The sequence below is a fragment of the Fringilla coelebs genome (assembly GCF_963513975.1).
Source record: "Fringilla coelebs genome assembly, chromosome: 8".
In the NCBI taxonomy this organism is placed as follows: Eukaryota; Metazoa; Chordata; class Aves; order Passeriformes; family Fringillidae; genus Fringilla; species Fringilla coelebs.
In genome coordinates, this window is record NC_140066.1 from 25,744,056 (window position 1) to 25,762,311 (window position 18,256).

At 42.7% G+C, this 18,256-nt stretch overlaps 1 protein-coding gene across 1 annotated transcript in view; it reads left to right on the plus strand.

Annotated features, from left to right (window-relative positions):
* SORCS3 (sortilin related VPS10 domain containing receptor 3) overlaps positions 1–3,334 on the plus strand; it is a gene marked incomplete at its 3' end in the record, with an annotated part of 260,788 nt that extends 257,454 nt beyond the window's left edge. The window contains exons 26-27 of the mRNA XM_084210407.1: positions 2,523–2,683; positions 3,270–3,334. Of these exons, the coding sequence (XP_084066533.1) occupies positions 2,523–2,683; positions 3,270–3,334 (226 nt within the window). The remainder of the gene's footprint in view (positions 1–2,522; positions 2,684–3,269) is intronic.
* Between the last annotated feature and the right edge of the window lie 14,922 nt (positions 3,335–18,256).

Sequence of the window (18,256 nt, forward strand, 5' to 3'; positions counted from 1 at the left end):
TTAAGCACCCTGAGCTTTGAGTATAGCAGCCATCAGCCTTCTATTATGCTCTAGGGCTATGGAGACCCTGCCTTGTTAAAATCTGTCTGAAAGTTGATTATATGACAAATTGGCACTAGAGAGGAAGGTGGTCAAAGCATCAGTTTTGCTTAGTCCAAAAGCTTATTAACTGGCTGTCTCCTCTTATCTCTCTGTCCCAAAGGGGAAAAACACAGGTCAAATTGACCAAGTTTAGGATAAGTCTTATACACAAAGTATTCTCAACTTAATTTTTCAGAAAAGAAAGCAACTTTTCAGCTCTGACTAAAACTCCTGGCTCAGTGGAGCAGAAGTAGAGAGCATGGAATGATTCTTAATGGAAAAAGGGGAGCCAACCCAAAAGCTTTCCTGTGGCTCTGGATGATGCAGAGGTCCATTAGCCACATGTACTTCACTGATTAATGGTGGTCCCAGCCTGAATGCAGAACTTGTGCTTACAGGGAAAGGTTATGAGAGAGCATAGTCTGACATGAGTTTTTAATTCTACAAATTCATAGATTTGGTGCTTTGCTGGTTTGCACACAGACTCCTTATGACGAGTCCATCAATTTATAGACTCAGCAGACATGTTAAACACTGCTGCCAGAGAGATGCTTATTGAGGGGGTCCCTGTGGAAAAGGAAGGAAGAAGGGAAAAGTATGGAAATAATCTGTAAAAACCTTGTTCCTTTTCTGGAAGATTGAGTATGTATCAGTGAGTACTGTGTGTGTAGGAGTGCTGAGCAGTGGTGGGCTGTGGGGCAGCCCCTGTGTGTGTCCTGGGACAGCAGTGCAGGACTGTGTGCTGTGTGTGCTCACAGTGATGTGCTTGTGGCCCTGTGTCTGTGCTGGCAGGCACAGCAGGGTTAGGTGTTTGGGTATGCATTCACATGTGCACAGGGATCTCAGTTTCTCTTTTCCCTGACTCTCTGAAGTACCTTGGCTCTCTGCCTCACAATTCTAAAGAGCTTTTCTCACCTTTCCACACGAAGTTCAGAGGTGACCACTGCTCTGCTATTGCACTGTTTGGAAGTAGAACTAAGTCTTCCACTATCTCCAGGCATGTTCTCATGTCTCTATACATCTCCAGACAAGTTCTGGGCACTTAGATCCTATGGGGATGCATTAGTTCTCACTCATTTCCTGTGGAGTTCCTATATCTTCTGGTGGCATTTATGGCATATTTAAACATTAAAAGGTAGGAGAAAGCAAGAAGATCATGAGATTTGTCATCTGCTGCTAAACATCCCAAATATGTCCTGGCTTGATGCTGGGTAAGAACAGAATGCTAAATCATGCCAATAGCACAAGTTGGTTGAGGCCAGACTTTCACTGGAGTAAAATCAGCATAGATCTATTGAATTCATGAGGGCTGGGGCAATTTCCACTGTTTTCAGTCTCTGACATATCCAACAGCAGATAGATCAGCATCAAGCTAATCATATAAACCATGGAATTTTATATTACTCCTTTTGAACACATATTCTTTCTCTCTCACTCCTGTGTGCATTAAGGAACTCAAAATATTCTCCAAATTTTCCTTTATGGGGCAGTGTGAACTGCATGGCACAAAGACTTTCTAAGAGCATTAGGAAAGGCAGTCAACTTCCAACAGGCAGTGCAGATAATCCTGGCACCCCCATGTTGCTTAACACATTCCTTTTCAGGTCTCTCATTTAAACTTGCATTCCTCCAGGGATTACTACCTGTCTGTCTAGGCCTGTACAATCTGTCTACCTGACTGACTCTCAAGGATATCATTCTAGCAGGCCAAGGTAACTTTGCCTGGGAGAAGGAGGAAGAAATAATCCCTTCACTTCCTTGGCTTCATGAGCAGCAAGGAAAAATAAGTCCCCGCAAACTTGGGTGATCCATAGCATGACAAACTGGTTTTTGCAATGGAGAGGTAACAAACAGACTTTGGATAGGTGTTATGAGGTCCAAATCCTTCCTGACTCTGAGGCAGGAGCAATCTTTTATAACTCTTTCAGATGTGGCAATTTCTTCTGAGTCAGTGTGGGCCTGTCAGCAGCAACAATCCCAGCAATTTTTTTGCTCAGTTGATACTAGTGCCAAATTGATTTTTACTTTTGGTTTCCAATGCAACACTGATCATATAATAAATACTGAGAGTTGACAATTGCAGCTGATTGTACTTAGTTAATTGCTGCTGTCTGAGCTGAGTGCAGCATCCACTGTGTGCACGATTTCAAAGGGCAGAGCACTGAAGTTTGCAGCTGAGGGAGACTTTGTGCACAGGATATGAAGACAGTGGCCTGAGATTTGGAGCACCTTTGGCTGCTATTGGAATTAGTGGATGCTAAGGGCACTTTCAGAGATGAACATCTAGGTGGTACTTTCACCTTTCTGAGAGCTCATATTTTGAATCACTGCCAGCGCTGCATTTTGGGATTGGTCTCAGATTAGTTTGTCTCATTAATAAATGACATGCTGAGGATCCCTGTGTTACAAACCATAACCTCTCATTTTCCTTTCCTGTGCAGGAAAATCCCTTGGATTAACATCTATGCCCAAGTTCAGCATGACAAGGAGCAGGAAATGATTGGCTCTGTCAGCCAAAGTGAAAATGCCCCCAAAATCACCCTGAGTGAGTTCACAGACCCTGAGGAGCTGATGGACAAAGAGCTGGACACACGAGTGATGGGTGAGAGACAACCCTCAGCTGTGTTTTGTTTCACAGTCTGGGTGAAGATTTTGGTGGTTTGGGTATTAGGAGAGGCAGTGACTGTGACCCTGGGTACAAGTAGAGTCCTGAGGCACTGGGATAGGGAGTAAATCTCTCTCAGCAGCAGGATAATGGAGTTTCCCTCACAGCTTTGCAGCTTTTCCCAGGGTAGGAACCTGTCTCCAGCAGTAGCTATAAAGAAGGTAGTAATGGCTGTGGCTCACACCTCTTCCTGCTCCTGACCCTGCCTCTCTTGTGGAGGAGTGCCAAATTCCCTTCGCCCTCAGAAGAATCAGCTGAGCCAGGCTCACACTGTTGGTGTGCTGTGATTACAAGCAAATATGTCTCTAATAGCTTAATGAGTTTATTGCTGGTCAGCTGAGCTGTAGTAATTTGGTTTCCTGCATGCTCCCTGCTTATTGCAAATACATAAAAGAATGTGCTATGTTTAAGCATCTTTTCTGTCTTTACACTTACACTACCACATCCTAAAGAGTGAGAAGCAATATAGACCAAACTGTTGAAGCCACTGCACTGATTCTCTTCTCCATTTTCTCCTCCACAGGAAGCATCTCAACAATTGCCAACAGTGAAAGCACAAAGGAAATTCCCAACTGCACTAGTGTTTAATACTGAGAATCCACTTGGTCTACAGCATTTCTGAATTTTTATTTGTAATTATTATTGTTATAATTATTATTATTATTATGAAAAAAGAAAGAGTTATATGTCATTATTATCATTTGGGAGGGAATGGGGTGGGCTTTTTGTGTTTACCAGGGCTGCATTCATAAATAGCAGAGGTTCATCATATTTAGGGAACACACATCAGATTAGGAATAAAAAACAAAAATGAGTCAAGTGTGGAACGAGATTTGAATGCCAGCTTCCTGTTACATACAGAATGGGAATAAAGTATTCAAATTCAACAGATAGGTGTCGTACCTTAGGCAACATGTTGTAAGCAAATTGTCCCTTTTCAGCCCTTTTCAGAATAAGTCATGAATCAGCTGTTTCATCCTGCCAGAGGGTTCAGACTGGGTTGTTGGACCAGGCTCTGCAACATGCCAACATCCCTCGCTTCCCAGTGACATGCATGTCTCAGCTTTTTGCAGGATCTTGCCTCTTTTAATTGCTTTTAATTTCAGTCACCCTCTGGCACTGTTGACTGCTGAGAAAGGAAAAGACAAAATCGGAGCAAACCCCCACGTCAGTGTTCCTTGGTGCCCAGACTGGCTGGAGGGGACAGCACCACAAGCAGTGGAGGAGTGAGTTTATGAATGCAGCCCGAACCCTGTGCATGTGAATAGCGAGGATGCCGAAGGCCTACTGTAGATAATTACAATGTACATAGCTTTTTATTTCTTGGGAAATAATTTAATGTTTAGTAAAAGAAGATATGTTTAAAAGAAAACCTGAACCACACACACACACGGGCACGCCCACGTGCGCACACACACGCCACACACACGCCAGCCAAACAGGGACCCTGGTGAGCACTTGAGTCAGACTTTGGTTCCAAGTGTGTTCCAGTTGTCTGTCATATTTCAATCTGACACTGCTCTCTATGAAGAGAGTAGTTTATTTCTCTATATACAACTGCAAGCCTTTTTTTACATATATGTATATATATATGGTGTCATTTCCTGTGATGGAGCAGAAAAAGATACTAGCAGCCAGACTGTGAGCCTGTCATAAATATTTTAATGATGTTTATCATCTATTCATCCTTGTCACTGTTGCCCCCTTCTGAGAATGATCCTAGTGGCATCAGTTAGTGAAAATGAGGAAAAGAATCCTGGAATATTATCACCATCTCTGTGTAGGTAAATATCAGTGGCCTTCCCACAGCCAGCACAACCTCAGCTCAACAGTGGGGCAGGTTGCAGCAGCTTTATTCCCTGGGGAAGTCATGCTTTTTGCAGTTCAGCTGATGAAGTGAAGTGCTATTTAGGATGTGTAAGAGTAGTAAATTTTGGCTGAACATGATACATGCGATTAGGGACTGCTCTTTGGAGAGGGCAGTGGAGGGTCAGACGTGCCTTCATAAGCTTTGAAAGGTTCCTTCTTGTGAGTACTGCAGAATGGCAGCTTCCAGCTCAGAGTGGAGATTTCTGCATGGTGGGTTGGTGTTTTCTGATCACAACAGGGAGGTTAATGAAGAAAAGGTATTGAAAAAGCTCTTTAGAAATTTTTTACTACACTGAACTGAGGATATCCCTATGAAGAGGTGGTGTTTTGGGGCAAGAGGTTGACCTAGTAGTGAGTTACTTTTTAGCTATTTTTCTTGAGTTGATGATGTCAAAAATGAACCTTATTCTGCAGAGTATTGACTTGTAGGACCTAGAAGGAGGGAAAGGAAGATTGGAGGCATGTCTTGGAAGGTGTTCTAGTCTTTGTGTGCTGACAGGAGGCAGAAATGACAGCAGATGACAATGTTTGTTATCATTTCTTAGGATTTGGGTACAGATCCTTGAGTATACCTGGGATGAAATGAGGAGATGCCTGGAATTTGGGTGTTACTTGCTATCTCTCTGCATTGCAACAGGCCAGTGGGCTACAAACCAGCCTCAGCCACATGTGTTCACCCTGTTAGTGGGCTGGAATGTCTTTCAAAGGTTAAAATCCTGGTGGCTCTGCAGGTGGAGAGAAAAGAGGTTCAACACAATTTTGTAAAACCCAGGAAGTGTTTCAACATTAAAATTGTAAACCTAAAAAAATAAGGAAAAACTGTTTCTTGAGAAGTACTGAACCTAAGTATTCTCAGTTCTTTTCAGTCAGATTTGTGGATTTTTTTTCCTGTTGATTTAAAAATATTTCTCTTCTGATTTCCCCCTCACTTTCCTGCTCTGGTTTCTAATACAAGGTGAACAGCAATGGCTGTGTTGTTCTATTTCACCTTGGTTTCCATCCATCACAAGTGCATAAACTGATGCATTACTGTCTCTGTTCTACTGAAACTCCACAGTAGTTTACAGTAATGGCCCAGTCTGGTGATAAGACTGTTAGCACAAGGCCACAGCTTCCCATTTAGGTAGAGGTGGGAGGGATGTACATAAACAATGGTCCCATGGGCTTTGAGCTAAAGTGTGGGCTGATCAGTCTTTGCTGATCATTAGGATTTGAGGTACTGCTGTGGTGAGCTGCTGCAGAGAGCTGAATGTAAAATACTCAGTATTTTCTGTATGAACTTTTTCCTTTATGAAACATGAGGCAAAGCGATGATTTTCATTGTTTTTTGGAATTTTATAGGTTTTTATGGGCTCCATCTCATGTCATTTTAACAAGGCAGAGGATTACAGTGTTCACAATTATTTTTCTTAATTTCTTTTCACTTTTTTTTTTTTTTTTTACATTTTATTCCTTTGCACTTTTAAGAGTTGCTGTTAAATGTCTCAAATGGAGAAAGTAAGAAGGAAAAATTGGGAGTAAGCTGTTGAAAAAATGGAAAAAAATTCACTTCTCAAAAAGAAATGTAATCTCAGTGAAGGCTGAGAAATTTCTGAATGACAGTTTTGGAGAAACATCTGTCTAGAAAGTAATTTTCCATCCAAAATGATCCTAAAGTATCCTACAAAGCAAACAAGAAAAATCCATCAAGCCAAAACCGCATGTCAGAAAAGCCTGACTGATTCTTATGTTTGCTAAAATTTCCTCTTCCATAACACCTGGTGGGTGTCACTGCCTCTCAGTGCAGTTTGTCCCATGCTGTCAGGACCAGGGTGTGGGTTCCAGGGCACATCCCCAGCTGTGCATGGCACCACATTTACCAGGTCATTCCTGCTTCTTTAGGGCACGGTCACGGCTGATGGCAGCTGGAGAAAGCTCGGGTTCATGACTGAAATCTGCTCCTTTAGAATCCCAGAAGGGACATTACTGCATTCCTGCCTTCCACGGGACCTCTGTAAGGTTTGGGCTGGGCAGCCAGCCCTCTTCACCTTTTTGAAAGCACTGAGCTGCAGTGTTAGCACAGGGCCACTTTTATTTGTCTTGCTGGGAAAAACAACTTGTGGTTGTCATTAGGGTTTTTTCCCTGGCAAGTTTTACCCCTGAGGGAAGTGTAGTGGAAATCCTTGAAGCTGTAGGTTATTATTTACCTGAATAATGAGGGAAATAGGCAATGGCATCAATGGAACATAAATAGCTGCCACACTGTAATTATGTAAAAAGAGGAAATGAAAGAGAGAGAGGCAGAGAGCAAGAGACTGGGTCAGTGCCCTCTATCCCTGCCAGCCTTTCCCCCATGATGGATTAGCTGTAATTTAGGAATAATGCATGAGATCTGCAGACTAGATGCAGCTTCTGGCGTGGCTGACAGTCTGATATGAAATGAACCTTTGTTTATTTTAACCACTACTCAAGAACCCTAACCCTAAACCTGGCAGGATCAGAGGTGAGACCAGAGTGACAGGGGTCTACAGAGTGTTTCAGACACAGTTGCCATCAATGAGAGCATGTGTAGGAAGCGTGCATTTTCTTCTGGACTAAATTTTGGTTTCACAGATGTACAAAGATGTCCTGATGTCCTGTTCTCCTCCCTTTCCCTTCAATCAGCTCCCACACGTATTCCAGGGCTAATGAACCGAACCAGAATCCTCACATTCTTTCTGATGATGTTGGACAGTGCATTAAACCCAAACCACCACCGTGGCTTCAAAGGATTAAATGAGACAGACAATTGCAATACCTGTATTGAACACAGTAATACAACTGCATGAGTCATATATATACATATATATATACTGTTCTTGGTTTTATTGTTCCATTTGAATATTTCTACTGTAAAAAAAGGCAGTGGTTTTGAAATTGTTGAAAATAAATGTATTTTTGTACATCAGAGTTACCCCTGGCTGCTTTTTCAATCCTTGTATCCTTGTTCTTTTTAGATTTCCTTTTGGCAAAGTCTTCTTTCTGTTCTGAATTTCCCTTGCCATATCTATCCCTCCAATTCTGTTGTTCAGGGTCATGCATGCACATGGAGTGTCAACAGAGAAATGTTCTAAGGCAAGACTTTTAAGATAAAGAGAAAACAACTACCTCTCCTTCCTTCTTAGTGCTCCTCTGCAAAAATAATTATCTTCTTACCTTTCCATTCTGTGGGCTGATTCTCTTTGGAGCCTTGGAGGAGAATAGGAGGGGAGAACACTCTGCTTGTACAAGCACAACCCCATAAATCCCATGCTCTCACCTGTCTCATTTTAGCTTGTAAGAGACTGTAAAGTGCCAACGTGGGAAAAAAAAGAAAAAAAAGAAGAAAAGTTTATTCACTCCTTGGCACAAGAGACTGTTGGAAAACAGGAAAGAGCATGGAAATATGTCTGGATATGTATCAGCCATCTCCACCCCTGCACATGCATGCATGCCCCATTCTCCCTCCTTTCCTTTAGGTCTGAGGTCCATAAACTGCAGTTGTTTCTGTTTTTCCTTTATGTCAGAAAGCTGAGAAAGGCAGTGAAGGACTGGGTTGGCCATCCCTGTGTGATGTATGAGATGCTTTCAGCATTGCAAAAGACCTCTCAGCTTTTGAAATATTTGTGTCTGCCCCTCTTTACAGCAATGAAAGTGTAACCCTTGTGTTCATGGGATCCTGAACTACAAGTTATGGACAGACAAGCACAAAGGATGGAATTCCATGGCTTAACAAGCTACCACTGAGACCCAGTGCCCAGCTGTTCAGAAACCCAGTTGAGTGCAGCTGTGGAGCCAAGTGCAGGCACTTAAACTTCATCCCCCAGAAACATGAGCAGTAGGTCAATCTTTGCCTGAATCCAGCTGTTTATCTGTGATGGATGGACCTCTTATTCCCTTTATTAGGGGCAGTGTAAGCATTGTTTACTACATCATGAAATTGTCATGGTTGTGCCAAATACCCCTCTATCAGGGAACTGGTGCTCCTCAGGAAAATGCATCACAGCTGCTCCTGGAGTCAGCTCCTCACTGTCTTGTTTCACTTTCACACACTTCAACAGACTGAGGCTCTGCTAAGCTGACTTTGCCTTCTTTGCCTGGGTCTTCCCTTTCCCTTGGCCCTCTCCCCAGGGAAGTACTCTGATTATTAAGGACTATCAAAGCCCCATTGCATTACTGACATATTATTGTAATACATCACTTGAGTGCTGGTCTGCTGTTGTATATCATGGTGCTACATCAGGGAAATGGCAGGTGACAGGAGCCCCAGACCCAGAGACAGATCACTTTTCTAAGCTTTATGGTCTGCTTTTTTTTTTTTTTTTTTTTTTTGCCAAAGCCAGCAAATAAAGGCAAGGAAAGCAGTATTGGACTGCTGCCATGAAGCTTTCAGAACCTTTAAATATATTTATCTCTACATTTTTCCCTTGACCCTGAAACATTAATTAAACAAATTTGCTGATGTTTCTATATGAGACCATAGAGATGAGTTCATTTTGGGTCATGGAGGAAAGAACAATTGCTCACTAGGAACTGTTTCATACATGTCTGTGAGAGAGCAGAAAAGAAAGATTTGTCCTTGCAAAACAAAAAATAATTTGTTCCTGTATTAAAAAAAAAAAAATAGTAGTAGGTCAATTGACTGTATTTTAAATGTAGTTGTGCAGGTAGAGGCAATTGTGCCATTGGTGTTGGGATTTTACCCTTGACAAATATCAAAAGATTTGTTTTACAATTGCTTTATGGTGGTTCTGCCTGTTCAGGCCCCCTGATATCAGTGAATTTAGTCTTGATTTACACCAGTTTGAGCTCTCACATTAAGAGGAGTTACATGCAAACTTCAAGGACAGAATAAATCCTTTTTAATGCCTTATTGTGAATGTCAAGCAGTTTTCAGACCAAAATTTAGGGGAGATTGTAATGCTACTACTAATGAAAAATCCCATACAGGGATGTAGTTGGAAGGAAGGAGTAGCATGTTTATTAAATTAAACAGAAATGGTGTGATGATGTATGTTTTTAAAATCTTCTGTTGGCTACGTGAACCTGAAAGGCAAAAAGGAGAGAAAAACTGGAAGCCAGATGTGAAGCAGAGTGAGGAAGAAGAGAGGTGGACCAGGCTGGCTGGGATCCTGTGGCTGACCAGAAGGCACAGTGAGAGGCACATGGCTGGTTAATCATTTGATGACTTTAGCACAGGAAGTTTCTAAAATCTCAGCCTGGATCCACTGAATCAATAGAAGATGTAGCACATTCTGGCCATATAAGATGGAGTCATCTCTGCTTCCACATCCTGATGCTCAGCATTGAAATTTAAATTTTAAGCAAGTGATTCCCTACTGAACTCCCAGTGCTGAGCACTGAGGACCCTGACTAAGCAGTGTTGGGTGAGTGAGGGCTCAGGAAGAATTTGTTGGCCAATTTCAAAGCTCAGCTTAAGGCTGCATGTGATTTTATTCAATGGGTTGGGTGGTTGCTGTGAACAAGAAGTGACTCCTGATGTGGGTTGTAAGGAAAATGGACCTGAAGAGGTCAGTAGGGAAAGGGAAGGAAGATGGATGACAAAACACTGCAATATTTCTCAGTTCATGGGACACAATCCTCCTTCATGGATATTCATTTGTCTGTGTGCTGGGTGAAGCAACAAGTTCAAATCCTTGGCTGGGAGAGGAGGCAAGGCTGAGCCTTACAGGGAGCTGTGTGACTGAGCCATCAAGAACTGACCAAGGCAATTGTCTGGGCTGGGACGAGGGGTGTAGCTGCCTAGCCTTGTCTTTTTGAAATGAGCATTCCCTGAAGAGACCCTCAGAGAAACCAGGGAGAGTAGAGAAATTTTAATGAGTGCGAGGGGTGGTGAAAATAAATGTGAGATAATCTGACAGCCAAGATAAGTCAAGGTCAGTCTGGGGAGCATCTGCTGCTGCCGCATCTGGAAACATTTGGGTGCACTTAGGGTGCCCCAGCACGTGCACACCCCTCATTCCAGAGTGGTCCTGGGTCTCAGGAGAGTCCACAGGGATGGAGAAAGACTGAAACCAGAAACATGCCACACAGAAAGGTTTCTCTTCCCTCAGGTGCTCTCCACAGATGCATGTGCTGAAGGGTGTGTGGCTTATTGCAGGCAAGTTTGAAGGTCTAAATCCATTTGTGGCTCTGGACCTTATTGCCTAATAATATCAGCTACACTTGGAATACTCTAGGATACTGTTAGCAAAACCTGTGAGACTTTGGTTTAATTTTTTTTTTAACCTTGAAATGTTCCTGTCAGTTCCAGTCTACAGGCTGTTAGAGATCTGAGCTGAGCTGAACTGTAAGATGCTGAGGGGCTTTCCTCTTCTTTTTTTTTTTTTTTTTTTTGTATGTAAAACTTCCCTTCCTTTTGTAGGTTATGCAGAAAAATCTCAGCATAAGCTTCAACCCCACTTTCTACTTTCACCCACTGCACTTTGGGACTATGAATAATTTACAGTATGGATAATATTTACTGTATGAACAATTTGTCCATTTCTAAAAGGAAAAGTCACAGAAAGGGCAAGCACATGGATTTTTTTCCTGTGGCTTTGGTGCAGAGGAGCCTGGAGATGCTGTTGGCCTCAGTGGGCACTTTTCCCCTGGATCTGTCATTAACTCCTGCAGACCTTGGGGCACACCCTCACTCTGCACAAACACAAACATGCCACAGCCCCTATAATTTACCAGCAGAGGAGGGGGATTTAAGAACAGCTGCAAATTACTTATCAATTCAAAATACTTTCCTCAGCCTTGAAACATAAAGTGATCCTGAGTAGGAGGAGGGAATTGAACTTATTTATTTATCTGCTTCACTGATGAATTTTTGACAAAGCCATTTGGAGAACAAGATGTGAAGACAATGCAGAGTCCAAGCAAATTAGGGCAGACTGTGCCAGGCTGAGAATGAAATCCCTGCACATCAGTCTGGTAGAAGTTTCTGAGCTTAGGAACTCCTAAGTCAGTCCAGGGCTGCTCTGTGGGGATGGAGAGCAAGAGGGAACTTAAGAAAAGGCTCCCTACTTAACTGGCTATTTGGACTTAAACCACTAGCCCAAGGTCCTGGATTAATTTCTGTTTTGGGCCAAGGTGGGTGTCTGCATGCAGTTAAACTCCATCATGTCTGAATCCTGACTTCCATTCATAGCTGCTGCACCCCAACAATCTGCAGACTGGGCTGGACCTTCCCCAGAGACCATCTGGCTTCTATTAGGAGCTCTGGCTGTAGGAGAGCCTAAAAAGGACCCCTGGACTGGGAGGGGTGACAGAGTGTAAGTAGATGCAAAAGGCTTTAAAGCAATGCTGAGGGCCCCCTCTGAGCCCAAAGGGTGCTAGGGTTTTGGTTTGTTGATTTTCTCAGATGGTAAAACCCTGCCTCTGGTTTTCAAATAATTAACAGCTCATCAGGAATGTTGGCTTCAGAAGTTATTGCTGTGTTTCAACAGATGTTCAACCAGTCAGATTATTTAATTAGCTTCATGCTCTTTAACCTCATAAATCTGTGAAAGCTGTGACAAGGAAAAGGAAAATGAATTCATGAAAATAAATCAATACCCTAAACCTTAACATAGCCTGAAAAATTTTGATCCAAGCACTACTGAAAAATTTGGGGAGCAAATGGAATGCTTGTCTTTGGGCACAGTTTTCACACGTGAGCACAGTTTTAGAGGAAAATGCCCTGGATTCTCAGCACAACATTCTTGGAATTTACACACAAAAGCCTTTGTGTGTAGAGAACTGGTTTGGCATTGGAGGAGAAAACTTGCATGTGGCCCCTACCTCTAACACTGACTTAAGATGTGTTTTTTCTTGTCCTCCTTAAACAGTGGAAATGTTGTCTCAAGCACAGCCCAACCCTAAGGATATTTCTCAAAATTTCTCCAGAGAAGAGGGTCATCATTTCAGACACTATTTGGAAGAAAACCTCCTCTGCTTCCTGTTCACCAGGATGCCTTGGGAGACTGGCTCCCTGATTTCCTCACCTCTGTTACTTCCTTAGCTTGGGTAATAGCAGTATCACTCCTTCTGTTACACTGAAAGCCTATTTATGTGTTTGTGAAGTGGATGGATTGATAGATATCCTAGGAACCTGCCAGCATATCTGCAGAGCCCCAAGGCCACCCCAGCCAGTGAAGATAGAGCATTAAGTGACAATTTGGTTGCTTCACTCACCGTGGTTCATCTGTAGTACTTGGGGCTGCTGCAGACAATAAGGCTGGTGCTCAATATGTGTGAGTCTGACTTTGGAAATTATCCTCTTCTGTTCAGTTTCAGGCCATTCAGTGAGCAAATATTTCTATTGCATGGCAAGAAGCAGCCATGGCCAAGATCCTGGACCAGCAGGTAGACTGGTGCCTCTGCATTTACTGCACTCATACTTTGTGTGACTACAAGGGACACAAGTCGGTGAATCAAAGCATAAAGTGACCCACTTCATCCTCAACATGCTTGGAAGTACAGGGTTTTATTCCCCTGTGTGGTATTTTAAAATGTGTTTCCCTCATCTTCATTTCAAAAAAATACTTTGTTAACAGACTTTTGCCCTCCAGAGACCAACTTCAAACAAGACATCATAGAGGAAAAGCTCCATTCAGTAAGGGTTTTTTGTAACTTTGTTGGCTCCACCAAACCATTTTTTTCCTTATTTCTTCCTTCCAGCAATATCATATAATATATTTCACAATATGCCTGGCTTCCATAAATCAGAGGTGAATGGAAACCTGCACATGGCAGGAATGGATTTGCTCCAGAAACTTCTGAAGGTCAGTTTTGACTTTGCTCTGAGCTCTGTGGAGTGGGGTTGAGGTCAAGCATGGACAATATAGTCATTTCCTTGAAGCCTGCAATTAAATGGGTTTTTTTTCTGCATAAACCTGGTAACAGTTTCTACACAGCATGCACCAGTCCTTGCCCTGGACTGTGTTTTCCTGACTGCAGCACTGCAGTGGGTCTGCTCCTCCTGTTGCTATTGCCATGGTAGGAAATAACCTCAGCAATTGCATTTGTCTATTTTTATAGTCAGACACTTTCCTGTGGCTGTGTTATGGTTTGGTTTTCTGGTTGGCTGCTTTCTTTCACCTCCTGCACCACCACCTACTTCTCTGCCTCTCCTACCTGATTATATCCCTGCTCAGAAATTTCCACCTGTGCAGCCAGTGAAATTCACCCTTGCTAAGTCAAAGGTGGGGAAGAGGAGAAATCTGGCTGTTGAGGATGGCCATCTTCTGCATCTCTACTTCACCACCACAAAATTTAAGTTCAAAAGGTTCAGGCAATGTGATCTCCCTCCTCCTGAGGGTTAAAATCTGCTGTGTCTGCCTGCAGGTCAGGGACACCCTTCTGCTGAAAGCATCTTACTCAGGTCAGGCTTTGATGTCACCTGTGAAGAAATGGCAGGACTCTGAGCTAATGCTCAGTTTATCTCATTTCCCTTTTCCCATCCTGTAGGAAAACAAACAAATTATGTTTATATTTGTTGCCTTTGTTGCCTCTCTGTAGAAAAGATGCTACCTTTATATATGTTGGTCTCATCACTTTTTAGCCATGACAGAACTAAGAATGAAACTGCAAGGGAAGAAAATGCTTGTAACAGTTACATTTTTTTGTTTGATGAAAAATACCTCCCAAGTAAAGGGAGACATTTTCTCTGATAAATTCCACATTTTGTGCAGGGCCTGAACAGGCAGGGCTGAGGTTTTCATGGTAACCCATCCTTACTACTGTTATTCCTGCCAGTATCCAAACAATCTTCTGTTTTCTAGCAGTTAAAAAGAAACCATAAAAATATCTTTCTGTACAATCAGGAGGGCTTCTTTTAGAAGCTCTTCTTTTAGAACTCCAATGCCTTTAAAAACATGGAGTTTTTTCTTCCCATTTCATTTCTTTAATTTTTTTTTTAATGAAGAATACAACAGGGATTAAAATGAAAAAGGATCTGGAATCATTTTGACTGAGAGGAAAAAAATATTTGTACATTATTCATTGTACTCTCGGTTATTCATCAAAAGTTTCATTCTTCAACTAAAGTCTTTTCCTTATCTTAAAGCCACTGACATGAATATATATCACCAAGTTAAAAAGATTGAATTACACTTCTCCTGCTGCTGCTGAGATTCATGGAGGCTCAAAGCCCAGCCTAGTCCCTAGGTGTACTGAGCCACTGCATTTTATGATTTTCGGAGAGCAACGCTAACAGGGTTTGTCTCTTCATTGTGCTACGGAGATGATTGAAAATGTGCTGCTGTATTGCTTGATAAAAGACCCTTGCCAAAAAGGAGAGCAGCTTTGTCATTTGAGAACATTACCCATGGGGTTTAAGAGACCTACTTGACAGCAAAAGCTCGAGCAGATTTTTTTTTTCTTAAAGCAATATGTTCTCCATTGCCACTGTCAACAGCTAGAACAAGAGATAAGAAGGAGCTGAGATGTGATCCATAAAATCTTCCCTGAGTTGTGTTGCCCCATAAGTACCAGGGGAACAAGTGACACTTTCTTGCTCTGGTTCTTAGTGCTTGTTGAGACAGAGAATCACTCTTGGTTTGTGCTGCTCTTGGCTCATAGCCCAGCTCACAGCTCCTGATGTCTGCTCTGTGGGTGCCCAGCTCCCAGATGAGCGGGGCAGAGCACGGTGCTGCAGGCTCAGTGCGGGGGCACTGACTGCCCACCCCAACCCGCTGCTTTTTGGAGTTGCAGGGGAAACTTTTGCTGCCACAGTAACACAGGAAATGCAAAGAAAGGTGTTTTAAAGTGATTTTGGTGTGTCCTGGTGGTCGGGCACCCACCAATCCTTGTTTTGCTCCTTGTTTGGTGATCTGCACTGAGCCACATATCATTTTGCAGGAACACACCTTTGATTGGAAAATGGACCGCTGCAATTTGAGAAGGGCTGAGCTCACACTTGCCAAGGGCATGTGGAGATAGCTTGAACTGAGAAGAGGTGGAGAGAGGGAAACTGTATCTAAAATCCCCACAGAAGTTCAGGAAAACTGGATAAAATAATGAAAAAATGACCAGGAAAAAAAATTGTGACTTGGTTGTTCACATTTCAGATGAAAAGGAACCAGTTTAGCACGGTGATGGAGAGAAATGTATTTTCAGAAAACATGAAGGGCCTTTACACATCTCTTCCTTGTCCTTGACAATTCAGCAAAGGTTGTTTATCTGGTTGCCTCTCTCCAACCATAATACTTGCAAACTTTTTCCCTCTTGCTGCTGTAAAGTTCAGAAAAGAACACTGGGGTTTAAACTCAGCCCATGTAGCCCTCAACTTACCTATTTGAAGGAACAGATTGTGAGAGGCCCAATGAGAAATCACATTTCTGTGATTTGAATACCCTTCCTTCTCCCTAAATTATGAAGTGATGCTGGGCAAAAAAGCAGCTGAGGCAGTGTGGTTTGCTCTTGTGCTGGTTGAGCAGCAGGGCTGAGCCAGGCAGATGACCAATTAGTGAAGGCAAACAGCACAGGAGCAAACTCTTTTGAGCCAGGCTGCTGCTCCAAATGAAATGAAGGGGTTTTCAGCCTGTGCCCAAAATTAAATGAGGTTTAAGTTAATCCAGATGTCCTAGCTGTGCCCTCAGCATCAGTACTGATGTACACTATGCTTGTGCCAGGGGGTGTTTTTAACAACAGGACAGAGACTGTGAGGAATTTGGAGAGGTGTCTGCTTTGTTTTGAACTCTTAAACCTCTTGGTTTCCAAGACCTGTGCAAAAGCCTGAGGAGGTTTTTAAAGCACAAATAAGAAAATACTGAATAATCCCACTTGTGCTGTTTCTGCTACCAGAAAATGTGCCAGTAGGAGCAGGTTCCTGAGGTCATAAAGAAGGAGGTCACAGCCCATCAGCTCTGAAGCTGCTGCACTGGGAGGATGCTGTAAATCAGCTCAGTGCCCTGATGCCAGTCACTCACCCCAGCTTCCAGGGAGCTGCACTGGGTTGTACCAGCCCTGGCTCCGACTCCTTGCAGTGCTGGATTGAGATGTACCAGGCCAAAACTGGGAACAATCTCTTCAGCAGCTGCCCTTATTTCACAGGTTAACTTTTTTGCCTGTTTCCCCCTTCTGAACTCTGGAGCTCTCTGTTTCTACATGAGCTGAGCTTCCTTGAAAACAATTGTTTAATGGGAACATCTGGCATGTGAATGGAAGACTCAGTACTCCTTTTCCCTTCAGTAAATGCTCATTGCATACCTTAAAAGTTGATCTTGAGTTTTCATTCCCTGAGCAGAGAAAAAAATATGGATCATTACTTGACAGAACAACCTGTGCTCTTCAGTTACTCACCATGTGCAGGTGTAAACTGCGAGCCCTGACTTATGAGCTTTTATCATAATTAAAAGTTTTCTGCTGTAAACTATTGGTTTCTGATGAAAATGTAGCAATGCTTCTTATTGTTCAATTAGTGTTAATTAGATATTACCTATGTGCAATACTCCTTTACATTCAATAACCACAATCTGGGATATTTCTTTTTTGGGAGGAAAAATATCTTACAAAAAGAACCCCACAAAAATTTCTGATTTCTTTTACATGGGTGCTGTTCAGAACTGTGGAAAATTTTAAAATGCAAGATAAGTAGCTATAAAAAATGTATGATTTGCATCCATATTTTTACTTTCCTTCTCTTCCTCTTTGCAATGCAGGTGCTACACAAAGATAAATGCTGCATGGGCTTTTATAATAACTGGCTTGGCAAACATGGGGAGCTGTTGGTGAATTCACAGGCTCCATAAAGTTTTGTTCATGCACTCTGATGACTTTTTGGGTTAGCCAGCTGTACTTGAATTCCTTGCCAGCTGAAAATGATTTATGGTCATCCAATGGGAATTGTATAAGCCATATAGAAAAAGTTGATGTGCAAAGTCTTAGGGCAAGATGCTGCATATTAACACAGTTGCTCTAATATTAAATCAGGATGACTCCCAACAGATGTTTTGCTTTGTGCCATCCCTGCCCCTAACAAGAACAGTTTTGGCATGAAGAAGGCTGAGGCTGACCTTCCCTGTGAACTCAGGAACGCCTTAAATGGGGAGGTGGTATCCATGATTTCTTCAGGACAGGCTCATAAACTCTACAGCTGAGAGCAGTTTGGCAAATCCCATGGCAAGGAAAATGGATATAGCAGTGGGCAATATCCATCCCTGCTTTGAGTGGCAAGATCCTGCTGTGAATCAGCCTGGTACAACAGTGGCACTGATTGTACAAACCAAATGATGGGTACTGGTTTGCCTAAATGCATTGGAGCCTCCAGAAAAGACAAAGGGGAATTGCATTGTTGGGATTGAAGCACTAATTATTTTGGCTAAGGAGAGCAGGGCAGACTTGCACTCTCTACAACTTCCTCACTCTGTACAGCTCCCTGAAAGGTGGTTGTGGTATGGTGGGGTTGGTCTCTTTCTCCAGGCAGCACTGACAGAACCAGAGGACACAGCCTCAAGCTGCACCAAGGGAAATATAGGTTGGATATTAGGAAAAGGTGTTTTATGGAAAGAGTGATAAAGTACTGGAATGGTCTGCCCAGGGAGGTGGTGGAGGGTGGTAAACCATCCCTGGATGTGTTTAAAAAAAGACTGGATGGGGCACTTGGTGCCATGGTTTAGTTGAGGTGTTAGGGCTGGATTGGACTCTCTGTTCTTG